The sequence below is a fragment of the Falco peregrinus genome, chromosome 1, assembly GCF_023634155.1.
Source record: "Falco peregrinus isolate bFalPer1 chromosome 1, bFalPer1.pri, whole genome shotgun sequence".
NCBI lineage: Eukaryota > Metazoa > Chordata > Aves > Falconiformes > Falconidae > Falco > Falco peregrinus.
Genome location: NC_073721.1, coordinates 94,668,104 through 94,685,821, shown reverse-complemented (window position 1 = coordinate 94,685,821; position 17,718 = coordinate 94,668,104). Strand labels below are relative to the sequence as shown.

At 45.0% G+C, this 17,718-nt stretch overlaps 1 protein-coding gene and 1 long non-coding RNA gene across 27 annotated transcripts in view; one reads left to right on the top strand and one right to left on the bottom strand.

Moving 5' to 3' along the window:
• MARK3 (microtubule affinity regulating kinase 3) overlaps positions 1 to 7,904 on the bottom strand; it is a 64,094-nt gene extending 56,190 nt beyond the window's left edge. For 9 of the 17 annotated variants that reach the window (XM_055796148.1, XM_055796165.1, XM_055796178.1 and 6 more), the window contains exon 1: positions 7,231 to 7,900. In XM_055796148.1, coding sequence (XP_055652123.1) covers positions 7,231 to 7,281 — 51 coding nt within the window. In that variant the 5' untranslated portion in view covers positions 7,282 to 7,900. Of the gene's footprint in view, positions 1 to 7,230 lie in introns of all 17 variants that reach the window. The other 8 variants (XM_055796131.1, XM_055796140.1, XM_055796125.1 and 5 more) reach the window with 4 other exon arrangements.
• A 158-nt stretch (positions 7,905 to 8,062) lies between these two features.
• Positions 8,063 to 15,950, top strand: LOC114013735 (uncharacterized). Of its 10 annotated transcripts, none has more exons than XR_003556894.2 (7): positions 8,091 to 8,322; positions 8,949 to 9,036; positions 9,870 to 9,934; positions 11,091 to 12,037; positions 13,593 to 13,776; positions 14,011 to 14,102; positions 15,638 to 15,950. It is a non-coding gene; the product is annotated as an uncharacterized LOC114013735 (long non-coding RNA). The 10 variants fall into 10 exon arrangements; XR_008745846.1 differs by having other exon boundaries at positions 9,155 to 9,934; XR_008745845.1 differs by lacking the exon at positions 15,638 to 15,950 and adding an exon at positions 15,312 to 15,631 and having other exon boundaries at positions 9,155 to 9,942.
• The last annotated feature ends 1,768 nt before the right edge of the window (positions 15,951 to 17,718 follow it).

The window sequence follows — 17,718 nt, the reverse complement described above, 5'->3', positions numbered from 1 at the left end:
GTGGCATCTTATTGCAGGGATATATCCATGAAACAGCACAGCAGAGCATCCTGTAATTGCTGACGAAGGAATTCTGCTGAAAGTCAAAACACAGATTTACGGTTCTGGCAACCACCAAGAGGTGTCACAGCAAACACTCAACCACAATTGTTGATATACCAGTTACTGCTCTGGGAATCCCTAAGTTGTCATATATTATAAATTATGACATTATTCTCCTATATTATAATAGAAAGACATCAGGTGAAGATGTCCTGTACTTGTCCTGATTTTACTTCCCTCCCAGCACTGACCAGAGCATAAACAAGGACATGGAGAAGGTGGATTTTGTCAGACCCAGTATGCCCATGCAGATGTTCGCATAACCAATTCTTTGGTTCCAGCACATACCATTAAAAGGCATTTTTAGACTAGCTTGCTACATAATCAATCTTAAGAGTGAACAGTCATGGCTTCCATCTCATGAAATTTTAAACACTGTCCTACAAAGGAAAATGCTATCCCATGTGGCACTAAAGTTATCAATCCATGGAGGCAGATCTATTCACTGCAGTGTACTACAGCCCTACCATTATGGATGCTGCGATCGAATGGAACCACTGAGAGGGTTGGAACTCAGCAAGGGAGACAAACAGACCTCCTAGAAATATATTATAGCTGGTAAAGGAGAGAAAACACTAATTTGGATGCTTCCATTGCCAAAAGATGAAGAATTCACTGTGTAATTCTCAGCATACCATGAGTACTCATTTCATTTAACTGGTATGACACTTCATAAAGATGAGTGGCTAGTTTAATTAGGTCGTATTTGTCAAACAACCAGTTTAAAGGCAGAACCTGCAGACTGAATGCAGTACTTGGCACACACAGGCTATACCTCTTGACACACATTCCTAATTGTTTCTAACCTCAGCAGGGAGGGCAAAATAAAGGAAGAAAACACGAGTAACACTCAGGACAAGGCAGCTACAGCTGAAACCAAGTAATGCAACCTCCTACACTGGGCAGCCTGATGCAGGTGGACAGTATGGACTGACATACTGGAGACTCGCTTGGCAGAGGAAGCATTGCTACCCAAAGCAACAGCTGCACATTCAATTCTGGCCCCAGACCAGTGGTGGGAAGAGTAGTGACAAATGCACCACTGCCCTGAAGATCAGAGTGGGAGAACGCCGATAGCAAAGCATTAACAGCCTTCAGCAAAGGAAGGATGCTCCCCTTCACAGACATACAGGGTCTGGCTCAGGAGTCCTTCCCATGTGTAACTACTACAGCTCCCACCAACGTATTTGACATCATTTGGTTCATACTCTATACAGTGTATGAAAGAGAGTGAAACTGTAATTCCATGATTAGCACTGAACAACACAACAGTGAAGAAATCCTGCTTATATAATCAAAAAGATAAGTCTGGTGCCAGTTAGAAAAGCTTTTTAAAAGCTCTTTTGTTGCTTCACATTATCAAGATCTGACATTGATCATATCTTTCCAGCCAAAGTTTCTTTACTGCTGATTAAAATGGATATTTATTGACATCAGCCTGGGGAATAATAGCTGAAGAGCCAACCATATTCTATTCTTCACCAACAATACTGCCAACTAAGTTGTTTCCAGAATCATCACTGTCAGTAATTACATGCTAAACAAAAAACCCCCTCACAGTTGGTTTTCAAAGACCACACTGAGCTTGCAGATAGAAAACTTTGTTTAGGCTTTAACCCTGCAGGAACAAATTTTATTTGAAAGTTAATTTTTGTTTATATATATACACACATACACACACAGAGCTCAACAAGTTGCTGCTTTACAGGCCAAGAATTCTTTCTTAACCCAAGGGTTTCACTCAGGAGACTGACTGGAGTGTTATCACAGGTGTACTTAGTACCTTTCAAGTTTATGTTTTAAGAGCTGTAAGTATCTATTCATCAAACGTTCTAAAGATTTTTAGTGGCAGATGATCTCCACACTAAGGAAAGCCAACCTTGATATGCCATGAGCCTAAAAAAAAAAAGTGACCTCCATTTTTGATCTGGCAGCATTACTTGACTGAGAAGAAGAGGAAGTTGCAGACATGTGCTACTTGTATATCATATGAAATGGAGATCTGAAGAGACAAATGCCTCCACTCTTAGAATTCCTTTGACCTGAATCACCTGAGGCACACAGTCAACAGGAATTGTCAACTTACATCAACATGAATGTCTTTTGACTACAATTAAAATGGAGAATCAAGCAGGTGAGGATATTAGGTGAGCAGGTAAGAAAGCCTAGGAAGAAGTCTATGAATTTTAGTGTACGAAACCCAGTATTTTCTCTTGTTTATATTCTTTCAATAATTTCTGTTGTGCTGTTTTTCAGACTGCTACTTCCAAGGTCATAATTTAAGTTACATTCAGTGGTGCTAATAAAATACATGAAATAAGTCTGACTTTTTAACAACTTCTGGAGTAAGGTCCTGCAGCTTAGGTTTCTTGAGTTACTGAAATAATGTAAAGTGAAAAAGAAGTTTGTTTCAAGGAGCAGAACACCACAATTTGTGAAAGATGTACCACAGCAGTTACATACCTCTGTCTGTAGTTGTGGCACAACTCCAGTTATCTTAGCCCTAGGGTGCTGTGCTATGAGTGGCTTAAATCAAACCAAAACAAAAATAGTCAGAAGTATTTCCAGCCTTCCCCACCTGAACTGGACATTCCCATCCTCTCCTGCTGTGTCAGTATTTGCAGCCACACAGAATGGGGATAAACCCACTTTTCTTAAGGGTTCATTTCAGTCAAATCAACAGCTGACCAGACTCATCATACAGCCCTGCAGTAATTAGTGCTGGCATAAACCACAGGTGGGAAGAGGCAGCCAAGGCTGATACCCCCCAGCAGCCACCTATCAGTTCAAGCTGACAGCGAAACCAAACAATTAAACACAGCACAGGCTGTTTAGCAGAGCTGAAGAATTAAACTTCTCACTTCAAAATGTGAAAATATTAGCAGTCAGTGACTCGCAATGTCACACAACCTAATCAGGTATTTTTTTTAAGTACGAACACAGTACTGGACCCATCAGGCATCCCAGGCAGTAAGAAATGCACAAAAAGCATTTTGCTGCTCTAAGTTTGGAATAAACACATCCCAGATGAAGTCCTAAAACAAACATTTTATTTCTAGTTATTTTCCCACCTTCACCTAATTTAGTTCAAATCAGAATACTTATGACAACTGGTGAAGAATATGGAAGAAGGTAGATGGTCCCTGTAGGATAAAATCCATCAGAACTCTTGGCCACAGGCACAATTCCCTCCCCAGTCCCTCCCCTAAAAAAACTAACACATGACAGTATTTCATGCTACGGAAGAAAGCATTCCAATTACAGATCTATTTGTAATAGGAGAAGACTGATAAATAATATATAAAATAATGCAAGCTTGCAGTCTGCAAATGCTCTAATGCATTTCATAGCTGATTGGTAACAAACCAAGACATACCTCACTAACCTTCATAGTATCTTAAAAGTAAATTTTTGAACCCAACCCTGCCTTTACTAAAACTTTTTAAATAAATTAAAAAAAGATACTTGCTGCACAGAATCCTTTTGTATAGGCTTGTACCAGCACAGTTGCCATCACACTGGTATTTTTCAATAGCAAATTTTTCACATTAGGCACAGTCATGGAAATAAGAGTATATTTTAGTCTCGCTTTTCCTCAAATTACTTAAATTTTTAAGTCAGATTGGCCTGTAGTACCAACACATTCAAAACAGTTACCTTCCCCCTTCAAAAAAACACAGCTGTACAAGGAGCACAGAGGTTCAAATTAAACTGTTTATTCTAGATTCTAAGAATTCTAAGATCTTTCTTTTCTCTTTCATGCTCCTAAAAAAAATTAATCTACCAACCTCTACCACCTGTATTTCCTTGTTTCTATCTACAGTTCATTATCATCTTCCCACTCTGTGGGAAATTTTTTAATGAGTAGCTGTCCTACTACCCCCCAATCTTGTTCCTTCCGCTCCTACTACTTTGTCACTGGTTGTCCTCCATCCTGCCATATGCACATTCCTCTGTGCCTCCTCTTATGTTTTCCACCACCTATCTCCCTTTCCCATTATATTTCCACACTCTCTCCTCCTCCACCTTCCTTCCCTTTCTCCTCATCACTAGCAAAACAGGTTACTCATCCTTCTGTGAACTAAAGGTCCTCCTTCTGAGTCTACCTTGTCTCCCAGTTTTAGACAAAGGGGGTCTCTGCTGCCTCTGTTGCTTTTTCTCTCACATGCAGGACCTAATTCTGAAGAAGATACAAAAGACCTGATCCTCTCATTCACTTTTGTCCCCTAAGCAGCTGGCAGCCATTGCCACACAAGACATGGCCAGAGAGGAGCTGCTCTATCTTTGTGGTGAGAAGCCAGCTCATCACAGGCCAACAGCCAGCTTCCAACTGTCCAAGTGTGAAGTTCCTATGATCACAGATCATCTGGGATGCCTTTCCTCTCAAAACCAGGTGACTCTGAGCCAAATTCTTTAATCTCAAAGGCACTAAAGGCTTGATAGCTGCGAGTGGCTTTTGGGGAAAGTGACTGTGACAGTATTTTCACTTCAGCAGCACATGTCTTGATAAGAAGGGGTATACACTGCCTTAAAACAAAAATATTCAAGTACTGACAATTAGACCTTGTCTATTCAAGAGGAGTTGCCAACCACTGAACGTGGTTAACTGCAAGCACAGACAATAATTTATGCTCACTGTCATTCTGGAGGCTAACTTCATTTTCAAAACTGCAAGTATAGGCACGGATAAGCTATGATCAGCACGCTTCAACCAGATTCAACACCAGCCAAGCTTTTATCAGCAGTGGTAACCTTCCAAGCAGAGAAAAGGCATTAAGGGGGTCTGCAACCATGGCCCAAAGGCTAGTTGAATACTTTGGCACCTCTTCAGCCTCTTCTCACCTGAGCTTCAGAGTCCTATGAATATTAAGTAATGAGACTTCTCTTAAGTGAAAGAGAATCAAGGGCTCCATTTACTTGCCAACACAACAGACCCAGCTTTGGGGTAGAAGAACGGTTAGTTAAAGCATCAAAATCATCACATTTGTATTTTTTTAAAAAAAGAGACACATGGTATTCATCTCTGTAGGGGTAATTCAGACAAACTAAATGTCAGATTTAAATTTAGTTTTAAGCAAGCCTGAACAGAATGAGTTTTGGGGAATTTCTAGATAGCCAATGATCAGAACATCAGAGACAGCTTCTTGAGGGATACAGTATTGTACTGAGGGGCTGCTTCAATGGATTTGGCAAATACTCTTGATTAATCACTCCCTGTCAATATCACTACCTACAGGTATTTCTGTGGTCACCAGCCCAGAATACAGCAGTTGAAAAATATGCCTTAATCTAAACCTAAGGCAATTCATCTGCAAGCAAGACAATCCATGTATGTCAAATTATGAAGATTACTAAAGAGAAGCGTTAGACCAATATTTTGAAGTGAGAACAAGGTGCCTTAAGTGGAAGACATGTAAAAATCTAACTTCAAGTGCTCCAACACACAGCTTGTGAATAATGTATTTCCTCAAGCACATGCTAAGTCTTTCCACTGTCAAGTTATCCATCATAAAGTCTGAATTAATTACACTAGAGAACCTGATCTGAAGACTTTCTACAATGATTTACTGGGTGGCCTTCACACATATACGTGGAGCTCGAAAACCTTAGTCAGGTTCGCTTATAGACTAAAACAATTACACAAATAAACTTTGTATAATACTTTGTAGAGTACACCACAATTTCAACTCTCCCCATGGCATAAGAAGGGCCGCATAATATTTTAATTATTTTCTTCCACAAGGCAGGAAGCTCATTGAGATTTTACAACCAAATATGCTTAGTTGGCTTTTTGCTCAATACAGCCCTTAGCCTGCAGGTTGCATCTAGTGCTAAAACAAATAAAGATCACAGAAGTTAGAAGTGCCTATTATGTCAATAAAATCTAAATCCCTAGTAATGCAGTAATTGTTCCATGCAGCATGTTTTCTAACGCTTTGTCTGGTCTTGTTTTAAACAATGGGGCTACCATCACTTTTCTCAGACTATTTATGGTCTGGAACAATCCAACAGTTTTTCCTGATCTTTAACCAAAGAAACATTAACTTTTTATGCCAATCCACAACATAAGAAGCCCTCATAAAAAAGCCTCCTCTGTCAAGCTTAGCATCTGCCTCCTAAAGAATATCAGATAGCCTTTACAGAAAGCTGAATACAAAGTTCACTGATCGACTCATTTCAGACCACCGCTGAGTGACAACTCCCTTCTGTTTATCATTTGGGGACGTGTCAGAGCCTATGCAGAAAAATGGTTTGCCAGGACACACCGGCATCAAGTTAGTTTTAACTTAAAAGAAATATAAATACAGTTCCTGTCTGCAGAAAGGGAGTCTCCTACTGAGCTTCGTTTGTGGCTATCTGCTCATGTCATGTGGTAGGACTATGGGTGGTGGGTTTTTTTCTTTCTTCCTTTAGTATACGACCTGTGCGACTGCTAACACAGTGTTTCACTCAATCTTGTAAACAGTGTCAATTCCTAAACCCTGCCTTTACTAAGGAAGGAAAAAAAAACCAACCACAAACCGGCAGGGGGGGAAGGAAGGCACAGGCTCCCTTGTCTGGAGGATAATTCCAATAAAGAAACCCTTTTAATGTCATCTGAACAGGTGACTAGTCTAACAGCGTCATTATCATCGAGAACCCTGCAAATTAAGCAGGGAACAGGCCTATTATCTAGGTCACCGAGCCCACCCCTACCAAAGCTGAATTACTCCCCATCTGTTTACCTGAGGTTTATTCGGCTGCTTTTAGGAGTAAGTTTGCACGTTAGGACAAGACAGCAACCCCCCGGGACCCCCCTTCCCCACCCCATGACCAACACCGCAGCCCCGACGGACACACGAATAAAGCGTTAGGGGGGGGCTCCGGGTTGGGGGGATGCCCGCCAGTGCTACTAACTAGATAAACCGTGCGGGGCCGGGGAGGGGGGTGGGGGGGTGTCGTTAAAAAAATAACTAATTTAAAATAATTGGCTAATTTGGGCGCAGTACAAGCGGTAAGAGGTTAACTGTAGTCTCCCGCAGGGCGATGACCCCCGGCCAGCCCGGGCCCGCTGCCCCCCGGCCGCGCCCCGCAGCCAGCGGCGCCCGGGGGTGCGCGGCCGGTCCCCCCGCGGCCGGCGGTACTCACGTTCTCGGTGTCGCGCTCGTTCACCGTGGGCAATGGAGTCCGAGTGGACATTTTACTTCACTCGGGCGGCCGCGCTGCCCGCGACGGCGGCGCGCACACACACACACACGGGCCCCCGCGCCGGGCTGCGCGTCTGCTCGGAGATGGTGGTCGCAGGGAGCCACCATGAAGGACGAGGTGGCTGGCGGGGGGCGGCGTCGCGTCGGTGCCCCCCACCCTCCGGCGTCGCCCCACGCCCGAGCTAGATCCCCCTCTGGGAGCGGAGCGGCCTCGCCCCCTCCGAGTCCTCCGGGCTCATCCTACAGCCAGGCCGGGGTCCGCGGGGGTCAGCAGCGGGGAGGGGGGCGCTTCATCAAGCGGGGAGGGATGGAGCCGGGGGAAGGGAGGCGGCGAGGGAGCGGCTCGGGGGGGGGAAACGCACGGCGGGCGGGCGGGGAGGAGGAGGCAGCGGGGCGCCGCGCTGCCCGGCTCCTCGCACCAGCCCCTCTACGCTGCAGCCGGGGCACGGCGGCTAGCGCAGGCCCGCCGCCGAGGGGCTCCCCTCTCCTTCCCCCGCCGCGGCCCCGCTTCACCGGGCCGCCGCTCGCATCCCGGCCCGCCTCTACCCGCCCGCCCCAGGCTCCGAGAAAGCCAACACCCGCGGGCCGCGGCCGGGCTGGGGAAGCTGGGTGCCCGCCCGACGTCCCCCTGCCTGCCTGCCCCCCACCCCTCCGCCGCTCCCTGACGAGCCAAGATGGCCGCCCGGCTTCCTCCGCGCCGAGCCCAGCTCCGACATGAACCGGAAGGGCCCGCCCCCCGCCCGGGGAGGCCGGCGCCGGCGGCTGGTTGCTAGGGGCGGGGCGCGGGCGCTGCGGGAGGCCGGCGGAGGCCAGCGGGCCCGCGGCGGGGCCGGGCCGGGCCGGGCTCTTCCTCGCGTGGTGCCCCGGTCCGCGGCGGAGGGGTCGGTGGGAGCCCTGCCCGGTCCCCCGGGCACAGCTCTGCCGCCCTTCGCCCGCCGGAGCAGCCCCGGGGCGGCGCGGCCTGTTGGGGGGTCTCCGAAAGAGGCCCTCGGGGAGCCCCGCTGCGGCGGGGCCGGGCGTGAGGGGAGAAACGGTGTGAGCCGGGGCGGGGTGTCAGCTGTTGGGGAGCACCGTGGGGCAGAGGGGATACAGCCGCGGAGGGGGGCTGGAGGAATGGCAGCATCTCATCCTGGGGGAGCCGGTCTCCAGCCGGAGCAGGGACGCGGGCACCGACCCAGGTGCCCGCCCGCGGCCCAGGGCGGGAGCAGTGCCATGTGGGGGCCAGAAGAGCGGGTGCCGTGCAGCGGTGTGCAGGGGTCGGCCCCCAGGTCTGCCAGAGCACCCCCTCCCTTTTCTTGGCCTTCGCCAGCCCGGGAGGTGGTGCGTGGTGGGCAGAGGGGCTCAGGCGTGGGGGGCTCTGAGGCTGGCGGTAGCCGGCCAGGTGCCCGTACAGTGTCACAGTCCTGCGTTTTCATCCCAACTTAAAGCTTTGCTCGTTTGGTGGAGGGGGGCAGAAGCCTGGGCCATCAAAACATGCTTTGTATATCCAGTAGTTACTCTGCACAATCATTTTTAAGTGTACAGGGAAGATCGCAGCGTAGTCATGAGTAGATCCAATTGAAAATGAGAAAGAGAAGTAACTTGCCTATAGTCAGTATATAGGTGATTTAGAAATAAATCTGTGTTGGTTTTTTTTGTTGGTTTTTTTTTTTTACACAGAAAATACGAACGCCTGCAGGAGAAAAAACAGCTACCTCTGGTGGGATTTGTAGAAACTTGTCTTCTCTGAGCATCTGACAGCCTAGCGGTAACATTTCATCTTTCTAAAGTGTAGTTTATCTGACAAACTTCATGCCTCATAAATATTTACTAGCTTAGCCTTGAAGTCCATCCTACAATGTAACTAGTATTTTCCTCGCTTTTAGAGACATGAGCAAGAAAAGATAGCTTTTGAACACTACCAGGTAAATGGCTTGTCTGGTACGTCATCATCAGGACTCCAAGATGCTCCACAACACCTGACTGGCAGGAGAAACCCACTAGACTTGCATGGAGTCTTACCTTTCTTCCTCGTTCTCAGGCTAATGCCTTGCTCTGTGTCAGCAACAGGAATTTTGGATTTGAACAGTCACCTCTTGTGCAAACAATCCATATTTCTGTGTGTACATATACATCCCTGTGTGTATATGCTCAGACGGTACATACTGGTTGCAAAGCTGCCCTTTCCGGGTAGCAGGCAGGAGGACCCTTTGCACAGAAAAGGGAGTGGGATTTGCCTCTGTCTGGCTTGTCAAGGTCAGTCACGAAGTCTGAAGCAAAGCCAGGAGGAGTATCCAGATCTCCTGACTCTCTGGTTTTGCCACAGGGCTGCTGCTTCATCCTTTTCTTTTCAGTTGCCAGTAGAATATGTTGTTTACAACGTGTTTGTGAAAAATTGTAATTGACTTATGACAGAGTCAGAAAAAGGGTAAAAAATAAACTGAGGTTTGCTTGGCTTGTTAACCAGACCAATGGTCTCACTCCGCACTTTTGGGCACTCCAGCCAGCATGAGGAGGATGAACTGCAGGCATTGGAGCCAGGGAGTAATTCGCAGTGTGTGAGCAGTGCACTGAGCTCAGTAATGCTGTTTGCACCTACAGGTTTGCCTGTCCTGAGCCTTGGCAAAGCTGAGATCTGTGGAAGTTCTGGGCACAGGCATGAAGAGGTATTAAAGTAAGCTAAGCGTTGTGTTATACGTACTTGCATTGCTGTCCAGGGAAGCAGTAGTCACTCAGATAAAACCTGAACTACACAGTGGTGGATGGTTAGGTGAAAATCCTGGGCCTGTTGATACCATAGGAATTTTGCTGTCACCCTCAGTAAAGCCCACATTTAATACTCACAGTCTACATTAAAAGGCACTGGGGAGAGGGTGCAGGGGGAAGGGGAGTTGTGGGGAAGGACTGTTTGTGTATTTCAGAGTCATGTTTCTGATTGGCAAAGTGACTTTGAAATAAGAAGTTTTGAAGAAATGCTTGAGACCACAAAAAGAAGAGCAGCCGATTTTGCTGTTTTATTGCCAATAAATGGCAACATTGATTAGTGCTGTTTTTTCCGTGTAGCAAATCTTGCATGGGGAATGACAAATTTTATTGTTGCTATATTCTGTTTCTCCCATTTAAACAGATGAGTTCATTTCAGAGTGTGTTCATTTTCTTCTTAGAAATTGGACCATAGTAAAAAAAACCTGATTGCATGGTTTTCTGTTTCTTTGTTGTCCGTAAATATTCTGCATATTATCAGGTACTACTTAAGCTGCGTTCAGAAATCAGAAGGTGATTTTTTTCCTATTAAAGGCTCTGAAAACTCAGAAAGCAGTCTGATAATCAAATCATGTTTTCTGGTTCTTGTGCTATCGTTAGTGATAGTGACAGTGATTTTGTAAGTGGGACTTAAATGAATGTTTGTATGTTATCTCCGGAATAGGCTGCAACTGGGCTTTGAGCTGTATTGGCTACAGTGCTGACAATTGTAAAAACTTGTTTTTGCCAGTAGAGTTGGAGAATATGACTCAAAGACACAGAGGAAGCAGATCTGCTAGTTAAGGTGCCTTTTTTATGTCACTCTTTTGGCTGTCGCCACACACAAAAACCAAAAGAAAACAATATGATACAAAACAACATCATTGTGGTGAAGAATTTAGATTTTTTTTTTTTCTTCTGGACATTAAAAGTCACACTAAGAATCTATTAACAATGCACTGCACAGGTAGAGTAGACCCTAACTCTAACAGCATTTGTGATCAGGGAAAAAAACATTGACATTAATTACAATTGCTGGACAAAACATAAGAATTTATTTTAATGTATTCCAATGCACAGGTTTTGAGTCTTGTGGAAGAAGGATTGCAAATGCAGAACTAACGAAGGAATTTCTTTTCCCCTCACCTCACTTTAAAGGCTATGAACTGAAAGGCAGCAGTTGGTAGAGGCAAGTAGAGAACCAGCTAATGTAATTGTTATAGCTGCCTTGTCGTGCGCTGCAGCTATGATAGTGTACAACAGCTGGGAATCTTCCCAAATATTAGATCATTTTAGTTTATACAAAAATAGCAGTTTAGACTGATACTTGTTAGCCCTGGTGTGAGTTGTTGGTGTTTCTTTAAGCCTTTATGAAACACATTTTAAAATGGGTTACATCCACAGGGATGTAGCCAGTATTATTCATTCTTATTCCACTCCTTTATTGGGTTTTTTTTTATTATTTGGGCTTTTTTTCTTTGTTTTTTTAATTTGTTGGGGGGTTTTGTAGACATTCTAGGATATTCTATGCAGTGGAATATTTCCAGGCCTCTTTTACTATCAGTGTTGCCTTTAAAACTAAAGTAATTACTTGTGTTTGAAATCATTATTTGTATTTGTTTTTAAAATTTTAACTTCCACAGAATATATTATCTTAACAGTGTTTTATAATAGGAAGAATGATTTTGAAAATGGCAATTACAAAGCTATTGATAGAAAAGTACTGATTACTGTATGCAACCTGAGTCAATAGTCCATGCTTAATTATAATGAGGCCCAAGTGCAACCCACTGCAAGGCCAAGGCAAATGTGTGTTTTGGATGGCAGAGAAAACAACAGAAAGATAAAAGATCTTCCGTCTCAATTTTATGTCCGGCAGAGAATGAGATCTGAAAATGGGAGAATATTTTGTGTGTGGTGACTTCTTCCGTTGATCTGTGCCCATTTAACTTCTAAAGTTGCCTTTCCTTATAGGAGAAGAGCAACTCCCTGGGGTTGTGGCAGTACAATTGCTCTGCATTTCTCAGGTATCAGAGGGGTTTGAGCACTGGGCTGCAACTATGAGAAAACAGGAGCAAACCATGGTGGTTCCTGGGCTGCACACCTCATTTAATTCCTTACTTGTAAGGCCAAGCACACTGTGCTCTGCCTGCAGAGCCATGTCTCATGATGTGTGAGATGTGAACCTTTGTGATGGGATTGCTATCAAGTCCTGAACTGCACTAATTCCACCACTATTTGTCACAAATGCCTATATGGATCATAGGCTCTGGGACAGAATCACACTGCTCCAGAGAGCTGGGTGAGAGCATTGCTCTCATGGGTTGGCACAAGGTCAGTGTTTAGAAAAATTAGAGAATTGAAAATATCTCCTTAGTTTTCCATAAACCTGATGCCTTGGAGGTTACAAAGGAAATGCAAATGACAAGTAGCCATTTGGTGATGATGCTAGCTCTGAATTTGACTCTGTATGTTTGAAGCTAAAATGGGTGTTTTATAACAAGCCTTTTCCATTCCTACTAGTGCATGACCCCAGCAGAGCTGTGTCTTAAACATAAATTCTTTCAGATGCTTTGCCATCTGAGTCAGGCACGTTACTATTCCTTCTGTGCTGTTTCCTGTGTGGTTGATACTGAATCAAAGACTCTATTCACAATGATGGGAAAAGAATAGATGACTCTACCACACTTAATGTTTTCAAGCACAAATTAGTAATTGGTGTGCCCCAGGGTTAGTGGGAAGTAATTGTTTTGTAGCAGTGAGATAAATTCCAAGGGTTTTGGGCACAGGTTATCTAAAAATGGTTTAGCCCACGCTTGTTCAAAAAGGAACATCTAAAATTGTTGACAGGCTAATGGAAAATACACAGCTTGGCTGAAATTCCCAGGGCCCACAATAATCCCCAAGAGCTGGGTTTTGCTTGGGGAGACTTGCCAAGGAGTTGTTAGACAGAACTTCCTTCTCTGTCTCCAACCCCAGAGCATCTAGCATCCAACCTGCAACTCACACCTGTAATAACCATTAGTATGTTCAGTGGTCAGCAGAGCCTCTCAACCACCATCCCTGTTGGTTATACCCTTCCCTCCTCTTCTCTGGGAAGAATCCTTTATTCTGAGACCTCCAAGTGTGTCACCATTTCAGGTGAAGGCCCAGGTTCATGCTCATATGGTCTCCAAGGCTTTATCAGAACCAAGCCCTGAAGTGCCTCTGTGTGGATTTCCCTGAAGTAAATTGTGTTTGATTTAGATTGTATCTTTCATTTAAATATTGCCAGAGGCAAGCAATCCATGACCAATCCAGGAAAACCATCCATGTGACTTTTCCCCCCTCAACATCAGAAACATTTGTTTCTGCTCTGGATATGCCTACAGATGACAGCTTCCAGCTATGGGGTCTATCCTGCTTTTGTATTGTGGAGGATCAGACTACTCCCAGCCAGGACTCAGCTCAGCCCGCTGCCATCTCTTAAATAGAGACGAAAGAGATTGAAATCTTGGGGTCTGTCACCAAAAGGCATCCTATTCCAATTTGTAAGCACTAGCATGCATGTTTTCTCTGGTTTATCTCCACCATATCTATCAGTTTGTGCTGCAGATACCAGAGGTGAAGATGGTATTCCAGCTGTAATAATACGAAGCCCAAATACAGACATGATATTTGCTTATTTTGCTGATGCCACGGCCAAAGAACCTGTTTAGCCCTCGCAGATACTGTAACAGTGAACTCTGGGAGCTTGTGTTCAGCTGTGATTCACATGCCCTTCTCAGTATGTCTGACCCTTCCCCCTCCACATGCGTATCTCCTGTCTTGAAAGTATGCTTTATTATTCCTACAGGTATGATTTTTACCTTTGGTCATACCCAAATGTGTATCATTCACTTGAATGCAATTTTGCAAACTGGTTTGCTCTGCACCAGTGACTCATCTGATTTCCACCTCTCTTATCTATCTTGGTATCATATGCAAAGCCTATCAATAATCTTTTTGTTTCTTTTTGCAGTCCTTGATAAAATATCAATTGGTGCAGATGAAGAACCAATTGTGCAGGATTGCAGGACCATATTGCATTTTTCTGCTGTTAAAAGATCACTGGTAAGTAGTTGTCACCTTGAAAATACACATGATGCACTGGCCATCCCAGGGTGGGAAGGGGCTAGAGGGAAAATAATTCACAAAAATTAACTGATTACTAGAGTCTTCCAGTGAGCAAAGGGAAGGGGCGCAAGGACTGAGGGCTTGATAAATGGTTGTAGGGGGACACCGAGCCAAATGTCCGAGGGTAGCACCCAGGGAGCAGTACTTGCTGCCCTGGTGCCCCAAGCACCCTTCCAGGAACACAGCATCCTTAACACAGCAGTGTTTAAGGGATGATTAGTTAGACAGCCATTTTATGTGTGTCGTGTTGGGTTTGTACTGTTCCCGTTTCTTAATCAACATGTCCTGCTGTAACAAGTTGAAGACCTTAAAGAAGTTCGGGTGTTTTACATCAGCTTCGTTACGTTTATCACTCAAACTTGCAATCTCCCTGGTGAAAGATAACAAGTCAGTTTGAAAAGGTCTCTTCCCATAAATTCCCGTTGATTGGCATTAATTATATTTCCCTCCCTTAATTCTTTGTTAATCTAGATCCCTGTGAGTCATTCCATTATACTGCCGGGACTCCTGTCAGGAGACAGGCCTATAAATACTTAGATCTTTGTCTCTACCTTTTCCAAAAATTTTCCCAACATCTGTTTTCCTTTGGAGCTTCCCCACTGCCCTGAAAGTTACTGGAGATCACATGCAGCTGTAGTGCTGTCCTTCTGCATTGAAGGCATCCTTGATAATCACCCAGACAAAGCCAGTCGCATTGTATGTTCTATTGAAACAAGGAGTTTTCGGACAATGAATTAACTCTACAATCATAAACAACCTTTGCAAAAGCACAGGAAGATATATTTCATTTGCATGTTTGAGTCTCTATATCACAACCTAGTACTATGGCTACAAAGGATCTTTTTTTAATTGCATGGATGATTTTAAAAAAGGATTTATAGAAGACCAGCCAGGGGAATTCACAGCACAGATGGGTTTTGTGTATGGTCCCCAGCATGGGGCTTTACAGCACCTTTGTTCTTCTAGTGCTAAACCACCTTTTGCCTTCCATTCTCCTCAAACAATGACAGGAACCCAGGAAATTAAGAAAAAGCCCCATACTTACTACTGTAACTGTAGATGTGTAGTAACATCATAATTTTTTTTGTTTGTTTCAGAACAACAAGGAGTTGAAAAATACATAACGTATTTGGGCTTGTTTCTTAGGAAAAGATGATCTGCTGCCTTGAAAATACCTGCTACAAGGTCAACAGCTTCAAATTGAATTGGAGAAATATCACATTAGTGCTGTTGCCCCAGTCCTGATTGAAATTCACATCACACAGGAACATAAAAACACTTTTGGAGAGAGGATGTTTCATCATCTAATCACAGGACAGTTTTCAAGATGCATAGAAGAACAAAGTGAATTAGAAGGAATGTTTTAATACTATCAAAATAAAAAGCAGGAATTAGGACTATCATCATTTCAAACACACACAAATAATAAATTAAAGTCCTGTATTCACCTGCATCTCTATTTTTCTGAACAGGTATCTGAAGTTGCTGGTGAAGACCAGGTTCCTCCCAGCTGCCCCTGCTGCAAGCCTGGCCAGCATTCCCTGGGAGGAAAGACGTGCTCCCAGCTCAGACTTTGAAGGAACAGGACATCTTTGTCCCAAAATAGTCAGGGCACAGTCTCTGCTTCTTCCTGGCCAAGAGTGCCAGTCACAGCTTAGTCTTTTTTTCACTGATGACAATAAACATTTTGGGATTAGGTCTGTGGTCTGTATGAATCCCATAGCTCTGTATGACATGCCTGAAATGCCTGGCGCTATATAAACCTAATAAATGAATAGTCCCTTTTGGCAGTGTAGTCTGTGCATGCTGCAGGTATTCTCCATGGAGAAAATTCAGTCTGCTGCATACAGCTGAAGAGTTTTCTCCATGTATCATGGAGTTTCCCTTTGAACAGTTTACATCGATTTTCTTTTCACATACTATACAGCATCACCATTTACAGGCAAACATCTACCTACAACTGTATTACATTAATTACCATTCATTGCTTTTCTTCCCTTTTGCCCTTCCCTTTTTTAGCCTGGTACTTCTCCTCGGACTTGTTGGACCAAAGTCTCCTTTCACCATTCATAAAAATCATAGAATCGTACAATGGTTTGTGTTGGAAAGGACCTTAAAGATCATCTAGTTCCAACCCCCCTGCCATGGGCAGGGACATCTTCCGTTTGACCAGGTTGTTCAAAGTGCCATCCAGCCTGGCCCTGAGCACTCCCAGGGATGGGGCACCCACAGCTGCTCTGGACAGCCTGTGCCAGAGTTTTGCTACCCTCACAGTACAGAACTTCTTAATATCTAATCTAAATCTACCCTCTTTCAGCTTAAAACCATTTCCTTTGTTCTATCACTACATGCCCTTGTAAAAAGTCCCTCTCCAGCTTTCTTGCAGGCCCCCTTCAGGTACTGGAAGGCTGCTATGAGGTCTTCCCAGAGCCTTCTCCTGGCTGAGCAGCGCCAGGTCTCTCAGCCTGTCTCTGTAGCAGAGGGGCTCCAGCCCCCTGATGATCTTTGTGGCCTCCTCTGGACTCGCTCTGACAGGTCCATGCCCTTCTTTTGTGGGGGGCTGCAGAGATGAACACAGTACTCCAGGCAGGGTCTCACCAGAACAGAGTAGAAGGAGAGAATCACATCCCTCAACTTGCTGGTCACGCTTTTTTTGATGCAGCGCAGGGTACAGTTGGTTTTCTGGGCTGCAGGTGCATGTTGCCAGGTCATCCCCAAATCTTTCTCCTCAGGGCTGCTCTCAATCCATTCTCAGCCCAGCCTGTATTTGTGCTTGGAATTGCCCTGCCCATGTGCAGGACCTTGCATTTGGTCCTGTTGGACTTCATGAGGTTCACACAGGCCCACCTCTCAGGCCTGTGAAGGTCCCTCTGAATGGTATCCCTTCCCTCCAGCGTGTCAACAGCACCGCACAGTTTGGTGTGATCAGCAAACTTGCTGAGGGTGTACTCCATCCCACTGTCCATGTTGTTGACAAAGATGTTAAACAGTGCCCGTCCCAGTACAGACCTCTGAGGAATGCCACTCGTCACTGGTCTCCACTTGGACACCAAGACCACAATTCTTGAAGGGCAACCATCCAGCCAGTTCCTTATCCAACGATAAGATACTTATCCATCTGTAAGATCCATGTCTCTCCAGTTTAGAAACAAGGATGTCATGCAGGACGATGTCAAATGCTTTGCACAAGTCCAGGTAGATGACATCAGTTGCTCAAATGCCATCAAAAATACTGTCGGAGCAGCCACAGCCAGGATTTTCTGGCAGCAGGACAAGCAGGGAGCCCTAGGAACCCTGCTGCTTGGGGAGTGCTGCTTTCAGAGGCCTCTGCACCCTTCCCCTGCCCTCACTGAATGCCCACTTTGCCACCTACCTTCTCCCTGGACTCGTTGCTAGTCTGGCAATGGAACGGTAAGTCTTGCTGGCAGGATTTACTATTGCAAATACAGGATCCCGTTGAACTAATAAATGCTTCCCGTCATTGCCTGAGATTGCCAACAGTAACATTCCCTGCCCCATTTATAGGAGACGCTGAATATGGCAGTGGTACTAT